Source organism: Podarcis melisellensis (genome assembly GCF_964234715.1).
Source record: "Podarcis melisellensis genome assembly, chromosome: 8".
Classification (NCBI taxonomy): domain Eukaryota; kingdom Metazoa; phylum Chordata; class Lepidosauria; order Squamata; family Lacertidae; genus Podarcis; species Podarcis melisellensis.
The window spans coordinates 59,182,520-59,201,315 of NC_138540.1; the positions used below are offsets into that span (position 1 = coordinate 59,182,520).

At 48.2% G+C, this 18,796-nt stretch overlaps 1 protein-coding gene across 4 annotated transcripts; it reads right to left on the minus strand.

Annotated features, from left to right (window-relative positions):
- Window positions 1-4,596: 4,596 nt before the first annotated feature.
- On the minus strand, window positions 4,597-18,455 carry TMEM39B (transmembrane protein 39B). 4 transcript variants are annotated; one of them, XM_081922877.1, is made up of 9 exons: window positions 17,685-18,455; window positions 13,171-13,403; window positions 11,656-11,875; window positions 10,797-10,880; window positions 9,295-9,449; window positions 8,846-9,182; window positions 7,938-8,125; window positions 6,794-6,914; window positions 4,597-5,101 (listed from the first exon to the last, which is right to left on the minus strand). In XM_081922877.1, the coding sequence occupies exons 2-9, from the start codon at window positions 13,296-13,298 to the stop codon at window positions 4,865-4,867; spliced, it is 1,470 nt and encodes a 489-aa protein (XP_081779003.1). In that variant the 5' UTR covers window positions 13,299-13,403; window positions 17,685-18,455; the 3' UTR covers window positions 4,597-4,864. The 4 variants fall into 4 exon arrangements, with proteins under 4 accessions (XP_081779003.1, XP_081779000.1, XP_081779001.1 ...); XM_081922874.1 differs by having other exon boundaries at window positions 10,788-10,880; window positions 17,685-18,454; XM_081922875.1 differs by having other exon boundaries at window positions 10,788-10,880; window positions 13,171-13,291; window positions 17,685-17,805.
- Between the last annotated feature and the right edge of the window lie 341 nt (window positions 18,456-18,796).

Here is an 18,796-nt window from a genome sequence, read left to right on the forward strand (position 1 = left end):
ATTCATTCTATGAACTCTTTCAGTTAAACCGGAACTGAAGAAGAGTGAGTTGTTCAGAATAAATTTCTGGAATGATAAAAGGAGCCAAACAGGGCAGGGTGGGCGAGATCTGATTCACACGTACATGGATAGTACACGAGTTCTCTACACTTTGTGTTATGCTGCGCCACATTGAACCCAACTACAAGCAAAATGTCCATGATGGAAATAATTCTCTCTTGAGGTACTAAATCTGGGACTGACTATCCATGTGTGTGAGTCTGTGCTTGGTCAAGAGATGGACCCAGGTGTGCAAATCAAGCCCACCCATGAGAAACTTCTTTCCAAAATAACACTGTCCTCAAAAAACCACCACCCTGTACACAGGCGTTAGCTTTTTCTCTTGGTGAAGGATTGCTGCTAGTTCAGGAATTGGCTTTCCGTTTCAGGATCCAGTCCTCAAGTGTTTTGAAGTAAGAACAGAGATGAGTGTGGCTCTGGGCGCATGGCATCTCAGTCATCACTAAGAAACCCAAGCATGCCTCACAAACCATCTGGATGCGAGAGAAGGTCTTCCACACAGAGCTGGCAGTTTCTAGGTAGTAACGTTTATTTTGGTCCCGGCTGGCGGAGGGCATGAAGAACTTCAATCAAGCAGCTGAAACTGATGAAAGGACACAATGTTGGATCTCAAGTGTGTCTGCCACAAGCTGTTTGTTTTAAAAGCAAAAACAGGACACTGCTAAATGTTCAGGACACTTTTGGGAAGTGCCTGCACCTTTAAACTGCCAATCTTCCCAGCAAAGTTGGGTAGACTTTTCACCTGCAAATTTTCAGTGGACCAGGCTTGCCTTCATCCTCATTAACAGGTGGCGAGGTTCAGTCTCAAAAACGCCGTCAGCAGCAGGCTGCAAGCTGAGCAATGAGTGTGGCAATTCAATTGCTTCTGAGCATGCATGGAGTCCGATTCCCTTGCCAAAGAGGCTAACCAGCTGCGCCCGCCCATTCACACCTGGACAGCATTTCCCCACAGGCTTGAGCCCAGCAGCTCTTATGATAGAAGTGAACCATTTGCGATGGCAGAGCAGAGGAACTAGGCTGGCATCATTATGGAAAAACAGCGTGCCCAACGTTTGAGAGCCCAATCCCTCTGCTTTACAGGCATTTCCTTCCTGGTCTGGCATAGCAGCAAAGCTTAAAAGCTGCAATAAGAAGCTACCAAGAAGTCCATCTACCTCAGTACTGTTTATACTGACTGGCAGCTGCTCTCCAAGGAACTCCCGAAAATTAATTCTGCCTGTAGATTTATATACATCACACCATCACCTCAGACAGCTGATGTTGCGGGGAGGGTAACAAAGTCTAATCCTATGCACATTTACACAGAAGCAAGCTTCACTGGGTTCAATGGCACCCACTCCTAAGTGAATACAGCATGGGTAGGCAAACTAAGGCCCAGGGGCCGGATCCGGCCCGATCACCTTCTAAATGTGGCCCGTGGACAGTCCAGGAATCAGCGTGTTTTTACATGAGTAGAATGCGTCCTTTTATTTAAAATGCATCTCTGCATTATTTGTGGGGCATAGGAATTCATTAATTCCCCCCCCCCAAAATATAGTCCAGCCCCCCACAAGGTCTGAGGGACATTGGACTGACCCCCTGCTGAAAAAAATTGCTGACCTCTAGAATACAGGAAGCTCAGACCGTTGGGTCCATCTAGCTTGGTATTATGTACACAGAAAGACAGCAGCTCTTGCTCCAGGATTTCAGGCAGCGAATTTCAACCAGCTCTGGAGATGCTGGGGACTGAACCAGCAGATGCTCTGTCATTGAGCTCTGGCTCTTTCTCCAGCCTCCTGCTTGCCCTTCTGGGGCAAGTGTGAAAGGCCAGCTCAAGGAAAGTGCTGAGGGCAACCAGCCAGCTCCCTTCTTGTAAGGGCAGTCTTCTCTGTGGAACAAACATGTCTATTAAATATTTTAATCTCTGGGCTAAGACTTTCCTTATTTCATTTGCAATAATCTTGCTAGGGACAGATGGTGCCCTGGTGGCCTAGATAGCCAGCGGGAGTCCTCTGAGCTGCAGTGGGAAAGGGGCTTTGTGAAGCAGCAGCAGCACCTCTTCCTCCTCCTCCTCCTCCCATCCCTTGGGACAAGGCGGGGACTCGTGCAAGCCTGAGGTGGGGCTGAAAAGAACTCTTGTCTGGTGAGATTTTCGACGAAGCAGGAGCAGGCGACGACAGGAACGGATGGGACAATGGCCAAGCAGCTGGATCTAGACGCAAAACCAGGTTGAAGATCCAGGCACAGCACAGAAGAGGCTCCAGTTCTACTTGCACCAGCTGAAAGCATCACCCACTACCTGCTGGCCTGATAACTTTTCGCATCGACAGTGGGTGAAGTCAAGAGGGCACCAGCCAAGCAGCAGCCTCCAGGCCAAAGACAGCTGGATGGGAAGCATCAAAGGACACAAAATGGTGGTGGGGACACAAAGAGGAAAGGGGGGGGGAGGATGTTCCCTCACCAGCTCTTCACAGCATTGGTCAGTTATCCCCAGTCCTTGGCTTAACAAGCAAGTTGTTAACCAACTATTGTCCAGTGGTGAATATCCCTCTTTTGGGGAAGGTGCTCATAAGGTGAAGGCAGTTCAGCTTCAGACATGCCGGGGGGAACGGATGACTTGGAACTATTCCAGTTTGGCTTCAAGCCTGGCCATAGCATTGAAATTGCCTTGGTCACCCTAACTGATGACATTTAATTAATTTGTTGGGAGAGAGATGGGGGAATACAGCCCTGCTGGTTCTCCTTGATCTCTTGGTGGCTTTTGATACTGACCGCAGTATGGTAACTCCATTCCTACCTACAGAGCCACTTTCAGAAAGAAGTTAAAGGAGGCTTCTGGGAGTTGACCTGGGGTATCCCACAGGGTTCCTTCTTGCCCCTCATGTCCTTTGACATCTATATGAAGCCTTTGGGAGCTCTCATCAGGAGATCTGAAATACCATCAACATGCAGATGACACCCATCTCTCTCTCTCTGTTCTCTCTAAATCAGGAGAGCTGATTGAGGTGTTATAACAATGCTTGGAGGTGGCGAGGAGCTGGATTTGGGCCAATACAATAAAGCTGAATCCTGGAAAGACAGAGGTGTTACGTGTCCCAAGTTCTCACATCCAGGAGGTGGGGAGATGGCCCACTCAGGAAAGATCTACCTCTCCATTCCTGCACAATGACTAACCACAACTGCTTTCTAGTCCCTGCATTGCTCTTGAATGCTGTGCCTCAAGGATGAAGGTAATTATGTATGAAGGCCATGCAACACCCCCCTCCCCTGCTTTTTAGAAAGTAAGCATCAGACAGTAGCCACAGGGAGTGGAGGTGTAACTGCTGTTTAAAGAAGGGCTGCTTGCCACTTCAGTTGGCAAAATATGCAGCGAAAACAACAGGCCCCTTGCTTCTGGGATAGAAAATGGTGAGAGCCCTAGCAACAAGTCACCAGAGAGAGATCTGGAACGAGACATTGCAGCGACTGCCACCTGGTGGCCATTTGCTTCTGCTGTGCAAGCCACGCTCTGTATGGAAAGCGCCAATCCAATCAGATGGGAGGGTCATGGCAGCCTTCACTTGCGCTGTGCACCTGCTGCTGGCAGACGCAGCTCCCTCTAGAACTGCAAAAAGTGTGCCACCGCAAACAAAAACAATGAGAGGGAGTTTGTGGGTAGCAGAGAAAGGCGCTGGCATAACGGTGGGGGGCAGAGGCTGTAGCTCTGAGGATGGAGAGGCACAGTATGCCGACTGATGGGGCCCCCTTGAGCTGTTCAGCTTGTTTGTGCCCAGCGGTTGTTAAGAGCAGGCTTCCCATCAGTGCTAGCCAGCCCCAAACAGCTGGAGGGTTCATTTCCACGTGTTGCCTACACATTCAGGAACTTACCGCTGAGAATGTGCACACACCATTTTTCTCCATTCATTTGCTTTGCACCAATTGCAGGGGGTTGGACTAGATGATCCCTGGGGGTCCCTTCCAACTCTACAATTCTATGATTTGAGTTGTAATCCTACAAACCTGCTTCAGTTCTCACCACATTAATCTTTTATTAGCTCCACATGCCCTGCCCTTTCTAATTGCTCTCTTTCTTCCTAAAGATCATCTTAATGCCCCCACCCCCACAAAATCCTGAATCAGTTTAGTGGTCCTTTTCTCTAGCTACTCGAGTTTCATTACGTTTGGGCAGGCATCTGTCATGCTTGCTAATATTACTCCACAAAGTGCCACAAAGTGCTAGATCAGGGAGGAAAAACTCCCAAGCTTTAAGAGAGGATATCTCAACAATTTCAAACTGCTTCAACTTCCATTGATTCAGTAATCCTCACAACTGCCTTGCAAGGTGGGCCAGCAGGACTTCATACTGCAGACTGCGGCCCATGGAGGGTGGGGAGCTGAGGAAATAAGAGTGGCCTAAGTTCACCTACCGAGTTTGTAACAGAGGCAAGATTTGAATAGGGGACTTTTGCTTGGATAACAGGTCAGGACTCTTTGCCACTTCTCTAAACCAGCTCTGAGATTTAAACCAAGGACCTGCTGCTTTGCTCTTGCTACTGGACAAACCAGGCTGACAACAGCTGGGAGTATAAAAATAAGATATTTACCTCATTGTATCAGTTATCAAAGAAAAACAAAACAAAGACAAAAAGCAGTGTAAAAAAACGAACATACAAAGCTCAGGGCCGGCCTGACTGCTGCACACTGCCGTCCAAGCACCGCCCTCCTGCACCCTTGGGGTGGCAGCCTCCTTCTCAAGCAGGGAGGAGCAGCTGCCTGGGGAGGCAGAAGCATCTCCGGCTGCCCCCAACAAAGTGGCAGAGTTGGTTTGCCTGCTTTAGCGAGGCTTTCAGTTGAGCTTCTGGTCAGTGTCTCTGGTGGCGGAGTACGAGTAAGCTTTGCCCAGCACCAGCCGGTCCCGCAGGAGCTTGAAGAAGGCATAGTAGTTGCTGAAGAGGATCAGGGCCAGCGAGATGGTCTGGTGCCACTTCTCTGACACGATCAGCGAGTAGAGCTGATAGAAGATGACGGCTCCTTCGAGGAGAATCAGGATGTTTAAGATCCGCAGGGGTTTGCTGAAAAAGAACTGGACAGCCCAGAGATGGGTGAGGCATCGGCGATTTCCTGGGAACTGCCCAAGCCAGCCTTCCCCAACCTGGTGCCCTTCCAGACTCCCAAGTTCCCATAATCCTTTTGGACTTCAAGCTCCCATAATCTTGACCACTGGCTGCGCTGACTGGGCCTGATGGGAGCTGTAGTCCAAAATATCTGGAGGGCACCAAGTTGATGAAGGCTGGCCTAGACTTTTGTCTGCAAGAGGACTGGAACCTTGCTCTTTTGTTAAAACAAATTAAATCTACTTAGGTGCATTCTAAAGTAAATGCAGGTGTGCCATTTGAATCTGGAGACTACCTTCCAACCTTTATTGCAGTGATTCTCAAACAGTTCATCAGAGGTTCAGCAACGGCGGAAAAATGTCCTTGAACTCCAGCCACTACTGATCATTCCCTGCAACCTGCAGCCATAGAAGAGTGTTGGGTGTTTTCTAGGGTGCACCCTCTATCCACGGGAGACCAATTGTGCTGGTATTAACTTTTGAAGCCCTAAAGGGGATGTGAACAGGTTGTCTTCACCTTATGAGCTTGCCTGAGCATTAATACTGGCCTCCGAGGCCCTTCTGTCTCCCTTCTTTGGTGCCTGGGCAACTGGCAGGGGCTACAGACACAGCCTTCCTTGGTTGAGGTTAAGACAAACTCCTCCTCTCTCTCTCCATCTTGAATTCTCCGTGCTGAATTTTCTGCTCTTTTAATTAAACAGGCATCAGTTTATTTTCAGGGCATCAGGTCTTCTATGCTAGCTGTTGCACTGCTATGATTTCACCTGGGTATTGTAACATTTTATTCTCTTTCTTTCTACCTACCTACCTACCTACCTACCTACTGACTCCTCTTCAGACATTCTTCTTTCCATGTTATGTGAGAAGGTTGGGGCAGGGGAAAAAGAGGGAAATGTGCCAGTTCCTCCACCACCCCAGTATCTGTGCTCTCGCCATGAGGCTGGACAGCAAACTGTACTCAGAGAGGCTTCTTGGGTATTTCAGAACTCTGGAAAAACAAAAGGTTTTGAAAGCAAAGGGAGCCTCCATGTGCACTGGGGACCTGCTGATTCACAGAGGGTGGCAGGAATGGCCATGAGAGCACAGCTTAGCATCCTTATCCCTGCAGACCCCTTCACATGTTTACTTAGGCCGGAAAGGAATGCCTGAAGAGCCATGGTGGCTATGTTCTATGTTGGAGGTGGCATGACTCTGAATACCAGTTGCTGGGAATCACAGGCGAGGAAAAGTGCTGTTGTGCTCAAGTTCTGCTGGTGGGTTTCTCACAGGCATCTGGTTGGCGTTTGGTCTGATCTAGCAGCAAGGTCTTTAATTTTTTCTGAAAAGTACCGATCTGGCAACCAGGCAAATTTATGCATTTGTGCCTGCTCTCTAAAGATCTGTAGAGTTCTGGCTTCAGAATGTGGCTCCTTTAGGTAGCCCACTAGACAGAATGCATAAGAGTGCCAACACAGCATAGCGCTTAGTGTGTTTATGCTCAAAACTCTTTGACCTAATCTCTCTCTCTCTGTCTCAGATTAGCCTACCTCACATAGGAGTTGCTGTGAGGATAAATGGGAAGAGGTTCTACCTTGAACCTCACACCACTGGGCTCCTTAGAAGGATGTCAGCTCATTCAGTCATGCATTCATCATTCTGTATTGGAAAAGAGCAAAAGCTTACATGAAACCGGAAGTGGGAGACATCTGAAGGCACAGCCACGTTGTAGTGGCTGACGGCTTTGTACACATTTTTGCTGTGTTTCACGAGCACCCCCTGGGGCCACATGCATTCCTCGGTCCACCTGAAAAATAAATAAAGAGGGACCCGAGATGGGAGGAGAGAGATGGGAAAACTTCATAGACTCAGTACCACTGTGTGTAATGGTGAATAGTCCCAAGGAAGCACTCAGAGAACTACAGAGCAAGTCACTGATATTTTGGACTATAATTCCCACTAGTCAATAAACAAGGGCACCAGCTTAGAGAAGGCTGTTCTAACCCATCTACCCAGACATGAAATTGCAGACATGAGCTACTCCTGATAGTGCTATTTCAGGTGTGGGTGTGCAGGTTGTGTGTGGAGAAAATCTTCCTAGGGCTGCCAGCTATTTACTTTTATGCAAAAGGTGTTGAAATCTCTTATCATCACCCTCCCTTTTAAAGCCTTTGATGCCAGAATCCAACAAGGGCTATGCCTGCCATAGAAGCTCCCCAGGCTAAGGAATGGCAGGCTTTGAGTACCAGAGCGGGGGGTCAATGAACAGTGGAGATCTGCTGCCTTCATGCACTGCTGGTTGGGCTCAAAGCAATATCTGGTAGCTTGACAAAAATAGGAAAAAAGGACCCATATGCACAGGATTTGGGCCACATCAAATGTTGGCAACCCAATATTTTCACCCTACCTGCTTCTGCTATTGCTTTATGTGACCAGGTATGCCAGGGTGAAAAGGGAAAGACTCATTTTTACTGGTGTGTGTATGTATCTCACTTTTGATCTGATTTGGCTTCTGATACACACCTTAAAGAAGGCATGGATGGAAGAGCAAAGGGGTAGTTGTCCAAGGATACCCAATGGTGTCAACCGGTGCTTTTCAAGTGGTGTTCTTTAGAAATCGATTAAGGCTCAGTGAGAGCAGGAACTTACACAAGAGGCAACTTGCTCATCACACCCTGTGTGTCCCAGGACACCCTCTCAGTTTACTCAGACCAATGTTGAGCTTGCACATAAGCTACCTGCATCCTGCCCCAGGATGCAGGTAGCTACCTACCAGCCCCAGACATGTTTTTAGAAAGAGTATGGGAGCCACGATCAGAGATCTGCTTACTGATGCTGTAGCACGTTGGAGCAGAGTGCTGGGTCAACCTTCTGCCAGCAGCCCAGGTGGGCTGCAGCCTTGTGGAGGAGGTCACAGTAGCGGGCAGGAAGCAAATGCTGCATGAGGATGACAGAGGTGCTTATGGAAACCAAGAGGAACAGCTCACACGACCATCGCTTGTCGTAATACTGGGTATTCTGTAGGAAAGAAGGCGGGAGAGCATGCACAGATGTTAGACAGGCATGGCATCTTTAGAGCTGGCCTTTCACCTCCACAAAGTAAACCAATCCAATCTGCATCTATCAAGAGAATTGCTTTTGTAGGTGCAAGGCAGTGAGATTGTGAGAACGTTCTACAGCAGGGATGGGCCACTCTATTTCATGGGTGGTGGCAGAGGAGGCCAGAATGTACAAATTTCAAAGAGTTGCTAGCTACTGACACCATTTGCTGCCTTTGCCTAAACAAAACACACTCATGCAAATCATCTGTGGCCCAACAGGAACGAAGACCACACATGTACAAAAACAAAAACCCCAAATTCTGAAAAGCTGCCAAGCCTGACTACCTGCTTTAAAGAGCAAGTAAATAATGGGAAATTCAAAGGCAACAATATCCACTTTTGTTTCCTTCCAGGTTGCCACCCACAAAAGAAAGTTTGTGTTAATTTATGTTTCAGTTTATGTGTTTGTTTCTTACATTATCTGTTTTGTCAGTACTTCATTGTGTGTAGAAACTAGCTTGCTGTACAAAGGTAAAATTTGCATTTATTGCTCGCCCACTTTTGCCTCTGGCCCCGTCCACCACTGGCATGAAGCCTCTGAAAGGTTCCTCAGAAGGAAGTGCGGTCCCTGGGTCAAAAAAGTCCCCCCTCAATTAGATTTTGTGCTGCAGAGTTAACTCACCCATTGTTCACATACCTTCACAAACCAGACGGGCACAAAGGCCACGTAGTATGCGCTGAGCATGGAGCTCACCAGCACCTCCTTCATGCGCCAGTTGAAGTCCATCTTCAAGTACTCCACCTCGTTGCGGATCAGGTCCGGGGAGAGACAGCAGGCATGGGTGGGCATGGCTTCCATGCCGTACAACTGCCGAGTGTGCTGCTTCCAGGTCTCCTTCAGAACAGATAGGTAGTCCTTGCCTCTTGAGCTGACCTCACCTGTGTCACGGGGGCCAATGTTGGCCACTTGGGAGAAAAGGCCAGTCTTGCGGAAGTCACAGTTCAGCTGCAGGAAGGGGACGTACATGCCAAACCTGGGAAGAACAGAAAGAGAGGAGCTCTGAAATTTCTCACTGTTATTATTTATCTGCCCAAGGCAACCCAAAGCAACTTATAATCACATGAGAAGGGTTTGCTGGTACTTACGGATAGCACAAGAACAAGAGGTTGAGGAGTGAGTATGTCCTGAAGAGGTGGATTATGGACCGGCACAAACTCCAACCTGCCCCAGTAAGGACAGCAAAACGAGTGATCACCAGGAAAACAGAGCGCGGAAGAGAGACTTTGCCAGTATGAGAAGCCTGGGAGGAGGAAGAGGAAGATAAGACGAGTCTGGCTTGCTGGATCAGGCCAAAGACCCATGTAGTCCAGCATTATGTTTCAACAGTGGCCAGCCAGATGCCTGTGAGAAGCCCACAAGCAGGACACAAGATCAGCAGCACTCTCATGTTCCCCAGTTGTTGGAATTCCAAGGCATCCCATCTCCAATACATGAAGGCCATTGTCATGACTAGCAGCCACAGATAGCCTTATTCTCAGATAGTCCAATTCTTTTTTAAAGTCTCCCAAAGTGGCAAACATCACCCCATCTTGTGGGCTAATAATAATAATAAATTTTTATTTATACCCCGCCCTCCCCGGCTAGAGCTGGGCTCAGGGCGACTAACACCAATAAAATTATAATAAAACATAATGTGGGGGGAAACCCAGTTTATTAAAATACCGGTTAAAATACAATTTAAAATGCAGCCTCATTTTAATAAAGGTAAAGCTAAAGGTAAAGGTACCCCTGCCCGTACAGGCCAGTCTTGACAGACTCTGGGGTTGTGCGCCCATCTCACTTAAGAGGCCAGGGGCCAGCGCTGTCCGGAGACACTTCCGGGTCACGTGGCCAGCGTGACAAAGCTGCATCTGCCGAGCCAGAGCCGCACACGGAAACGCCATTTACCTTCCCGCTGGTAAGCGGTCCCTATTTATCTACTTGTACCCGGAGGTGCTTTCGAACTGCTAGGTTGGCAGGCGCTGGGACCGAGCAGCGGGAGCGCACCCCGCCGCAGGGATTCGAACCGCCGACCTTTCGATCGGCAAGTCCTAGGCACTGAGGCTTTAACCCACAGCGCCACCTGCGTCCCGCTCTCATTTTAATAGTAGCCCATAAATCATATATTCCCTCTCCCTTTGGGGAAAAATCAGCAGTGCGTCAGAATTCCTAGTTCTAGGGTTGCAGACTCTAAGCATATTCACTAAGTCCCAATGAATTCAAAGGGACTTAGTTCTGAATAAACATGCTTGGTATTGCACTGTTATGTGCCTTAAGCCAAACATCTACTAAGGGCTGCTTTACTCCATCTGTGGTCTCTCTGCACCCATTAAGACAGGTGAGGAAGGCCATGCTTTACAAGCTGGGATGAAAGGACAAAGGGTCATGTTTTTTGGAACTCCCTCCCTACAGAAGCTCACCAGTGCTAATCCCTGCTTGCTTATGGGAAGCCAGTAATAGACATATCCACTGGAATGAATGGAGGCTGCCATAGAGCACAGCTGCTCTTTACATAATAAAGAAAAGCTGAAACAAGTACAGGCTTAAATACAGGAAGCGAGTAACCCCCCAGACACGGTGGGGGGCTCCAGGCCTCTACCTCCTTCACCTCCTTCACGATAGCACCAATCAACCTCCTTGCCAGAACAATGGTTGTCACAGCCAGGACGTTGAAGTCGATGAGATGAAAATTCTGTAGAAAGAAGCAGAAACAGAAAAAGAGGACTTGATTGCTCCACAAGCTTATAGAAAAATGAAAATGAAGAGGCTTCCATGGGCCACTGGGAAACATATGAGAAGTTATAGCAGAAAAAAAGAACCCACCAAAGATCCAACTTGATGAAGACTAAGGGAAGGTTCACTCACTCCAAGACTTACTGCTTTTTTGAGCTGAATCCCACCTGTTTTTTTTTTTTTTTTTTTGCCTTAATTCTAACTCATATGGATGAATGTTCTATGACCACAGAACTGGAGAGGTTTGCCTCACCATACCTACAGCATTAGGATACTGCCCGCCACCACCCGCAGGCAAGGAACCTTTGTGGACCTGCCTAATCTGAAAGAGGTTGAGAGTGCAATCCTAGAATTCACAGAATGAACCTGACCTTCTTGGCTATTCCATGCAAAGTGTGCACCATTATGTTTCTGGGCACTGGCAAATGCCTGATCAGATCTCTGAAGCCAGCTTTGCTACTAGTCATAAATATGAAATGAAGCAGCTGTTTTCACTTTCTGATTATGTAATGCACATCTTATGCAGCAAAACTTGTCCTGTTATAACATGTTCTGTCAATAGGTGTCACTGTGGAGCCCTGTTCAAGGAAGCAGTGCAAGGTCTTCCTCTTTAAGAAAGCTTTTAGAGAATAATAAAAAAAGCTTCAGTGTTATTTTGTGTGTATATGTCTATACTTTTCTTGACCTTATCAATGTGATTATGTAATCTTGCAGCAAGATATCTAGATACTCACCAACGAGGTATGGGATGGAGGGTGTGATGGTGGGTACCACCACACTGTTTTGTAGATGTTGATGTAGTGGACAAAGAGGGCGATAAGGTGGCAGAAGAAGAGCTGGAGTTCAAACAAGATGCTCCTCTCAATGGGAAGCTCTGGGATCTTGCAGTGCTGGAGGGGAACCACTGTCTGGGTTGCCAGAGGAGGGCTGGAAAGGCCCGTTCCTGAGCCACTCCTATAGGGGAAGAGGGGCAGAAGGAAAAAAAGACAGCTCAGAAAAACTTCTGAATGCATCCACCCACCTAATAATTAGGCCTGAAATTGCTAACATGAATATGCTAATTTTTGTACCAATGTATTGCGTTCTCCCAATTTCCCCTCCTCTGTGTCATGGCAGCTCAAGACAAAAATAATTAAAAACAACAGAATCAGTCATGGCAGCATACAGTATCCCAGACTGGACTACTGTAATGCTTTCTGCAAAGGAATACTTCTAAAGGGAGCCTGAAACTTCCAGAAATTCGGCCACCAGATTGCTTGTGGGCCTAGGTGGTGTCTGTAGTAGTTACACATTCAACACTGAATTTAGAGCATCAGTAGCCGCTAAAGACCTAAATGGTTTAGGGCAGGGATGGAGAACCTGTGATCCTCCGTAAATTGCTGGACTGTAACTACCACCATCCCTGAGCACTGGCCACACACACAGAGGCTGGGGTTGATAGGAGTTGGAAGTCTAACAACATCTCAAGCACCACAGAAAGATGCCTCAGCCCTGGCTTAGATGCACAGCATTAGAAGGCTGCCCTACAGCTATATAAGCATGACCAGGCTCATAAAAAGGCATCAGCCTCCTCACACTCTAGCCTCCCATTAAGGTCAGTCAGGCTAGTGAGTGCCATGTAGACCTCCAGTTTCATGTGGCAAAAGTTCTCATATTGCACAGCAAAGGGATTTAGAGTAGGGCCTGACCTAAATGGGACACAGTGAAAGTGCTCTCATTGGGAACTGCAGTCTCTATGAAATCCCAAGCATTTGCAGTGCTTTTTCAAAGCTGAGAGTGTTTCATGCTTGAAAAACCCTAACAGTCCTGCAAGTTAGGTCAGTATTGCTACCACCATACTGCAGGTGGAGGCAGTGGTTGATGGATACAGCTAGTGTGTTTGTGGCTGGGGTGAAATTTGAATCAGCATTTCCCTTTTAGAGAAAGGGTCATAGCTCAGCGCTAGAGCATCTGCTTTGTTGTACAGAAGGTCCCAGGGTTTGATCCCTGGCATCTCCAAGTAGCACTGGGAGAGACCTGCCTGAAATTCTGGAGACACCACTGAGCTGCTTGGACCAATGCTCTTACTTGGTGTATGGCAGTTTCCATCAACTTTTCTAAGCCACTGTATACAGGAGAAAAGAAGTAGCTAAGCTTGATGAGCTGTACTGGGTCAACTTTGGGTGCTGAAGGAGCAAGAGAGAATTCAGATAGGACAGCACTCTGTATCAGACAGAATGATCCAACAGTCTCTGGGGGTTCATGCCCACCTGGTACGGGAGCGCACGCTGGTGACTGAAGAACTGGTGGAATGGCCAGCGCCCCCAGTGGCTCCAGTTTCACAGAGAGGATTGCGGCAGTAGGACGTCCGGTTAGGGCCCCTTCTTCCCCCTGCCATAACCACCGATAGTCAAAGAGGGTTGAGCTCTCTCATCAAACGATTACTTTGCTTTGAAGAACTGGAAATGTTAGGTCTGGGTAGTCATAGCAATTCCTTAGGTATCTGCAAAACATCATACAGTTCTAAAATTTCCAGAGGAATTTGGTACACACACTGACACCAACCCTTAGTGTGTGAACCATTAGGCTTCACAGATATTCTCTTAGTAATCATTACAACAGCCCTGAAAGGTGGATCAGTAACATTACTCATATATTGCGGATTCAGGGCTGAGAGTCAGAGGCACACCCAAAATTGCTTAGTGTCTTCATAATAGATGAAAGACTGGAATGAGGAGCTTGAGCTTTATGTTACACCAACACTCTTCACGTATAATCGTTTCAATAGCTAGTTCTAGTATAAATAAACCCTTTACAAATATTAGGATGTCTTCACGTAAAATAGCGCATGCCATGGGGATCCACAGCGGCCAAACAGGTGCTCCACTGTAGTGTGTCCCCTTCTCACAGACGTGTCTGCCTGCCTGTCTACTAGAACACAAATATTTTTAGTGTGTACAATGCACTCCCTAGGAATGAGAAGCTGGTGTCTAGACATCAGACCTGTGTCTAAAAATTCAATGTTGCCTCCTAAGAATATCACTTTCTCTTCCTAGCCCTAGTTATTAAGGAAGGGAAGAGGTTCAGCAAAAGCGGCAGTGGTGTAATGGAGGATGTTTCTTGATCCTGGGCTCAAATCCTCGCTCAGCCATGAAACAAACAGTGATCTTGAACCAGACCCTATTGGGTAACCTATTTCACAGAATGGTTGTGAGAATACAACAGGAGAAAGGGTGGTGATGGTGGAGGAGGAAAAAGATGTATGCATGCTGCCTTGAGTTCCTTGAGTGGGGGAATGAGATATCAAAGTGGCAATAAATATGATCCATTTCCAAGTACCTTCCCATTTCCCATTTGTAAGAAAAATCACCAAAACAGCTTAGAATTTTAAAATAATTTGTGCAGTATAAAAATGTCCATGGCGATAAACATTTACAACAATTACAGTAATTTTAATGCTCAGCAGCGATACAATGAAACAAAATGTCCATGAAAAAAGCTTTCTAGAAGCACAATAAGATGAAACATATTTTTGCAGCTTGCCAAAAGGTAGGCACAGATGGAGCCAACCAAACCTCCTTTAAGAGAGCATTTGATACTCTTGTGTCATCGACCCAGTCTTAGTGACAGAGGAGTGGCCATACTCTTAGTGACAGAAGGAGACCTCAGCAAAATACTCATCATTGTTTTCCGAGGGCGCTCTAGAAGCCCTCCTCCCCAAATCCACTTGGCATCTGGGCAGATTTCGCCCCTACTACAAGCTAGCACCCAATGTTGTCATTCCATTCTTTGGGAGAAAGTTACAGAAAAGCATCCAGGGACACACTGGGAGAGGGCCTAACTCTACTTTCTAGTAGCCATTAAGAACCAAGCCCTCTCCTACCTATGTAGCCCCACCCTGAACTCCACTCTTCGGTGACATCAAGAGTATGGAAATGCAGTAGGCACTGGTTTCTATTTATGGAAGGAATAAAAGGGGGGGGGGTCACAGTTTTTGGTGGAAATGTGCTTTGCGTGCAGAAGTCCCAGCTTCAACCTCTGGCATCTCCAGAGAGAGCTTGGAACAGTCCCTGCCTGAAGTCCTAGAGAGCATCTGCCTGTCAGTGTACACCAGTGTTTCCCAACCGGGGGCCACAAAGCCCCCTGAGGGCCCCCAGGATTTCCCAAGGGGGGGCACAGGTGAAAATCGCATAAATTGGGGGCCACAGCATGAGGCTAGGAGGCCACAGAGGGATGTGAGAATCAAAAGGAAAAAATCCTGATTGGCTGGCTATCCGCTTGGACAATCACAAGTGGGTAAGAGGGAGACCCACCAGGGCCTAGAGCTCCTTTTTGCCATGTATGCTTTCCTGAAGCAGTTCTGGTTTGTTTCCAGCGGAAGAGGGTGATTGCTGAGGCTCCTGTTTTGACCAGTAGAGTCTGCGATCCAAAATCCCCAGGTCAGGTAAATGTGATGGTGGGGTGGCAATGGGTAGGGCTGGGAGAGCTGGAGCTGCTTGTTGATGCCATCAGTGCTGTGCCCAGTGGCAGCCTGAGCACCTAGCTGAGCGGGGTCGTCTGGCGCTGCTGACTTGCATCTTGTAAATAACTAAGTGTCTACTGAGTTCAGTTGGCCTTACTCCCAGGTAAGGGTGTGGGGGGCTATAGTGTTTTATCTAGGCAGCCAGAGCTCCTTCAGATGATAAGGTACTTTTGCACCAGGTCAGTGAGGACCACTTGCTTTTTAAAATTCTCCCATATATACAGAACTCCCTGTGCACCTTTCCTACATTGCAGGAGGTTGCACTAGAAAGATGATCCTTGGGGTCACTTCCAGCTCCATGATTCTATGTTTTTCTGCTTCAACAATATTTCATTATGTTCCTATCATTTTATGTAATTGTATTTTGTATAAATTATAAAAACTACAAACAAAACATGTTCTATTTATAAACAAAACATTTAAATAGCTACCTTTCTACCAGTAGCGTGGGAGAGGAAGGGGTTAGCCAGGATTTTTGTTAGGGCATGGGCTTTTGTTGGGGGGGGGCAGAACTTCAGATTTGCATTGATTTTTACTTATGGGGGGCAACTGCCCCCCTGCCCACTCTTGGCTATGCCCATGAGGGGCCATAGGAAGGAGACAAGGTCAGAACGGGGCCATTGTTGGGAAAAGGTTGAGAAACACTGGTGTACACCACTGGGCTTCAACTGGTGCTTAAGGACCCACTGGTGGCTTATGGCCTGGCCTAAGGCATACTTATTCTATTTATAGATGTATTTATATTCTATCTTTTATATGCTGAAACATCAGGGTGGGGTACAGCAATAATACTTCATTAGAGCCATGGCAAAACAATCATTAAAATGACTGGTGAGTCAAAAAAAGCTTCCAATAGCTGCATTAAGACTAAATAGTCTTAAAGAGACACCTAAAAATCAAAAGAAAGGATGCTTGCTGAATCTCTGCTGGAAGAATGTTCTGCAGCATGGGACCAGCAATGCAAAATGCCTGACTTCTAATGGAGGCCAATTGGGCCTCTGTAACATGGTGAATGGCAGCAGCAGCAGCAACACTATCCCTGTACATACTGGTAGCATAAAATGAAAATGTGGGTTCTCAAACACAGGGACTGAAGAGGTTGAGAACTATTGGTGTCAATATAACAGAGCTGGATGGACCAACAGAATCAAAGACGTAGAACTGGATGGTACCCCAAAGGTCATCTAGCCCCCTGCAATGCAGAAATCACAATGAAAGAATCCCTGACAGATGGCTATCCAACCTGGAGAGTCCACCATCCTCTGAGGTTGCCCATTTAACAGTACTGTAGTTTGAGACTCAGAACTAGGTAGCCACAGTGTGTTCCTAACATTATACACCAGGTTTGTGCAACCAGCAATTCTCCAAGCCAAACACAGCCCACAAGCCATGTATTGTGGCCTGCCAGGAGATCACAGTCACCAGGAGTCCCCACATGCACCCCAGACAGGCATCAAACCCTCAAGGTTTTATCACACCCCTTATTTGGCAGCTGCACACAGTTAAGGAGCTGGGTTTGGCTTGGTGGGCCAAAGCTTGTGTGCAGGCCTGTCAGTTAGTGCAGACAACACTGAGTTAGGCGGACCAGCTTCTGGCTCTGCCTAAGGCATCTTCTTGTGACAATAGCAATAAACTAACAGCTGCTGCTGACAAGCAGGGATAGTTTGGCAGTTACTCTGAACAGCACCTGGCTCGTGCTGGCAACACGGGACAAATGGCAAAGAGCAGCAGGTCCAAAATGATAAAGAATCAGAGGAGTATACAAAGAAAGAGTAAAATGTTGCAGGGGGGGGGGAGCAATGGGAGCCCCTGCCATAAAGGGACAGACCTCCTGGTCCCTATAAACACACAAGACCAAAACTTCGAGCAACCACTGTAAAGGAGAGAGAAAGCAGGGGAAATGCTTGAGTGTGTCTTTTTCCTTTTTCCTCCTTCTCCCTTTTTCCTTTTGTGCCAGGCCATTTAATTCTTCAAAGACCGAGGACAGGGTCTTATCTGACAGGTCTTATCTGGAACACTTGTAAGTCACAAGTGGGAACCGCCCCCGTTTCCCCACCCAGCTAAACAGCGAGCGTAAAAAACTAAGAAACACAGATTCTGTGGGTGGGGCGGGGAAGTTCAGGCCATGTGGGGGGTGGGCACCTAGGGGGCGCGGATGGGCCGGGCGTCAAGGGGGAGAAAAGGGGCCGCACGCGGCGGGAGGGGCCAGCGACGGCGGAGGGAAGCCTGCGGACATCCCCCTCCTTCTCCCCGCCGCCTTACCCATCTCCCGCAGGCGGAGCTCGGTCGGAACCGGGTGGTGGAGGCGGCGGCAGTAGCACCACAAGCAGCGAGGAAGAAGATGGCGGGCGGAGCCTCGCGTTCTCTGCTAGGGAAGACGACGGCATCCGACGAAGGACAAAAGGGGCGGTGGGGAAAAAAGCATTGGCGGAGGGGGCGGAGTCAGTCACGTGGCTCGTTGGGCGGGAAGAGCGGCGGGGGCCTCAGGCCGCCTCTTCCTTGGGCGGCGGGTAGCGCGCGGGTTGATGGAGGGAGGCGGCCCTTTAAGCGCGCGAAGAGCCGCTGTCAGTTCAGGGGATAGTGAAATGTCCGTCTCTAGGACCCGGCGCCAGCCACGTGGGACCTTCAGGCAGTTACTGGACTACAACTCCCATCATGCCTCATCGCTGTTGAACAACTTCTGATGAAGCTCGGAGACCTCTTCGCCCCTGCGGGGCTCCTAACGGGCGACTGCTGGAAGCCCTCAAGTACAGTACCAACCACACGCATGCGCGCACCCCGCTTTCCCTCGCGGCTGTTGTGCACTCGCCACATGCTACGTGAGAGGAAAGGATGCGCATGTGGACCTCTAGCTGCCACCGGCCAACATGGACAAAAGCTTCTTAGGATGGGAGTTGAAGCCCAGTATCGAGAGCCACCGGTCCTGGCTTACTGCCACCGACTGCGGGGTCTCCTCAGCCGAACCTACATTCCAGAGCTATTGTGGGGCTTAACTGTGGAGAGGGAGAATAACGGACACCACCATGATCTCCTTTGTGGAATACTGATGCAACAGCCAACCTGGTCCCTACTGCCCACTAGTGGGTGTTTCAGGATTCCATGTGGGCGGTAGGGGGTTCTACGACAAGTTACTGCAGCACTGGTGGGCGGTAAGGAAATTTTACCCTCAAGTAAGATGCATTAGTGGGTGGTACATATAAAAAGGTTGATTACCCCTGGTCTAAAGAGTACTTCACACTTGTGTTTTTCTAAGGCCTTTAAAAACCCCCACCCTAGTGCTGACAATTAAGATTGTGCACTCCACTGACTCAACTCTTCCCCTCATGTCATATAAGCACACACACAGTGGGTTTTGGGGGGGGCGGTTTACAAAA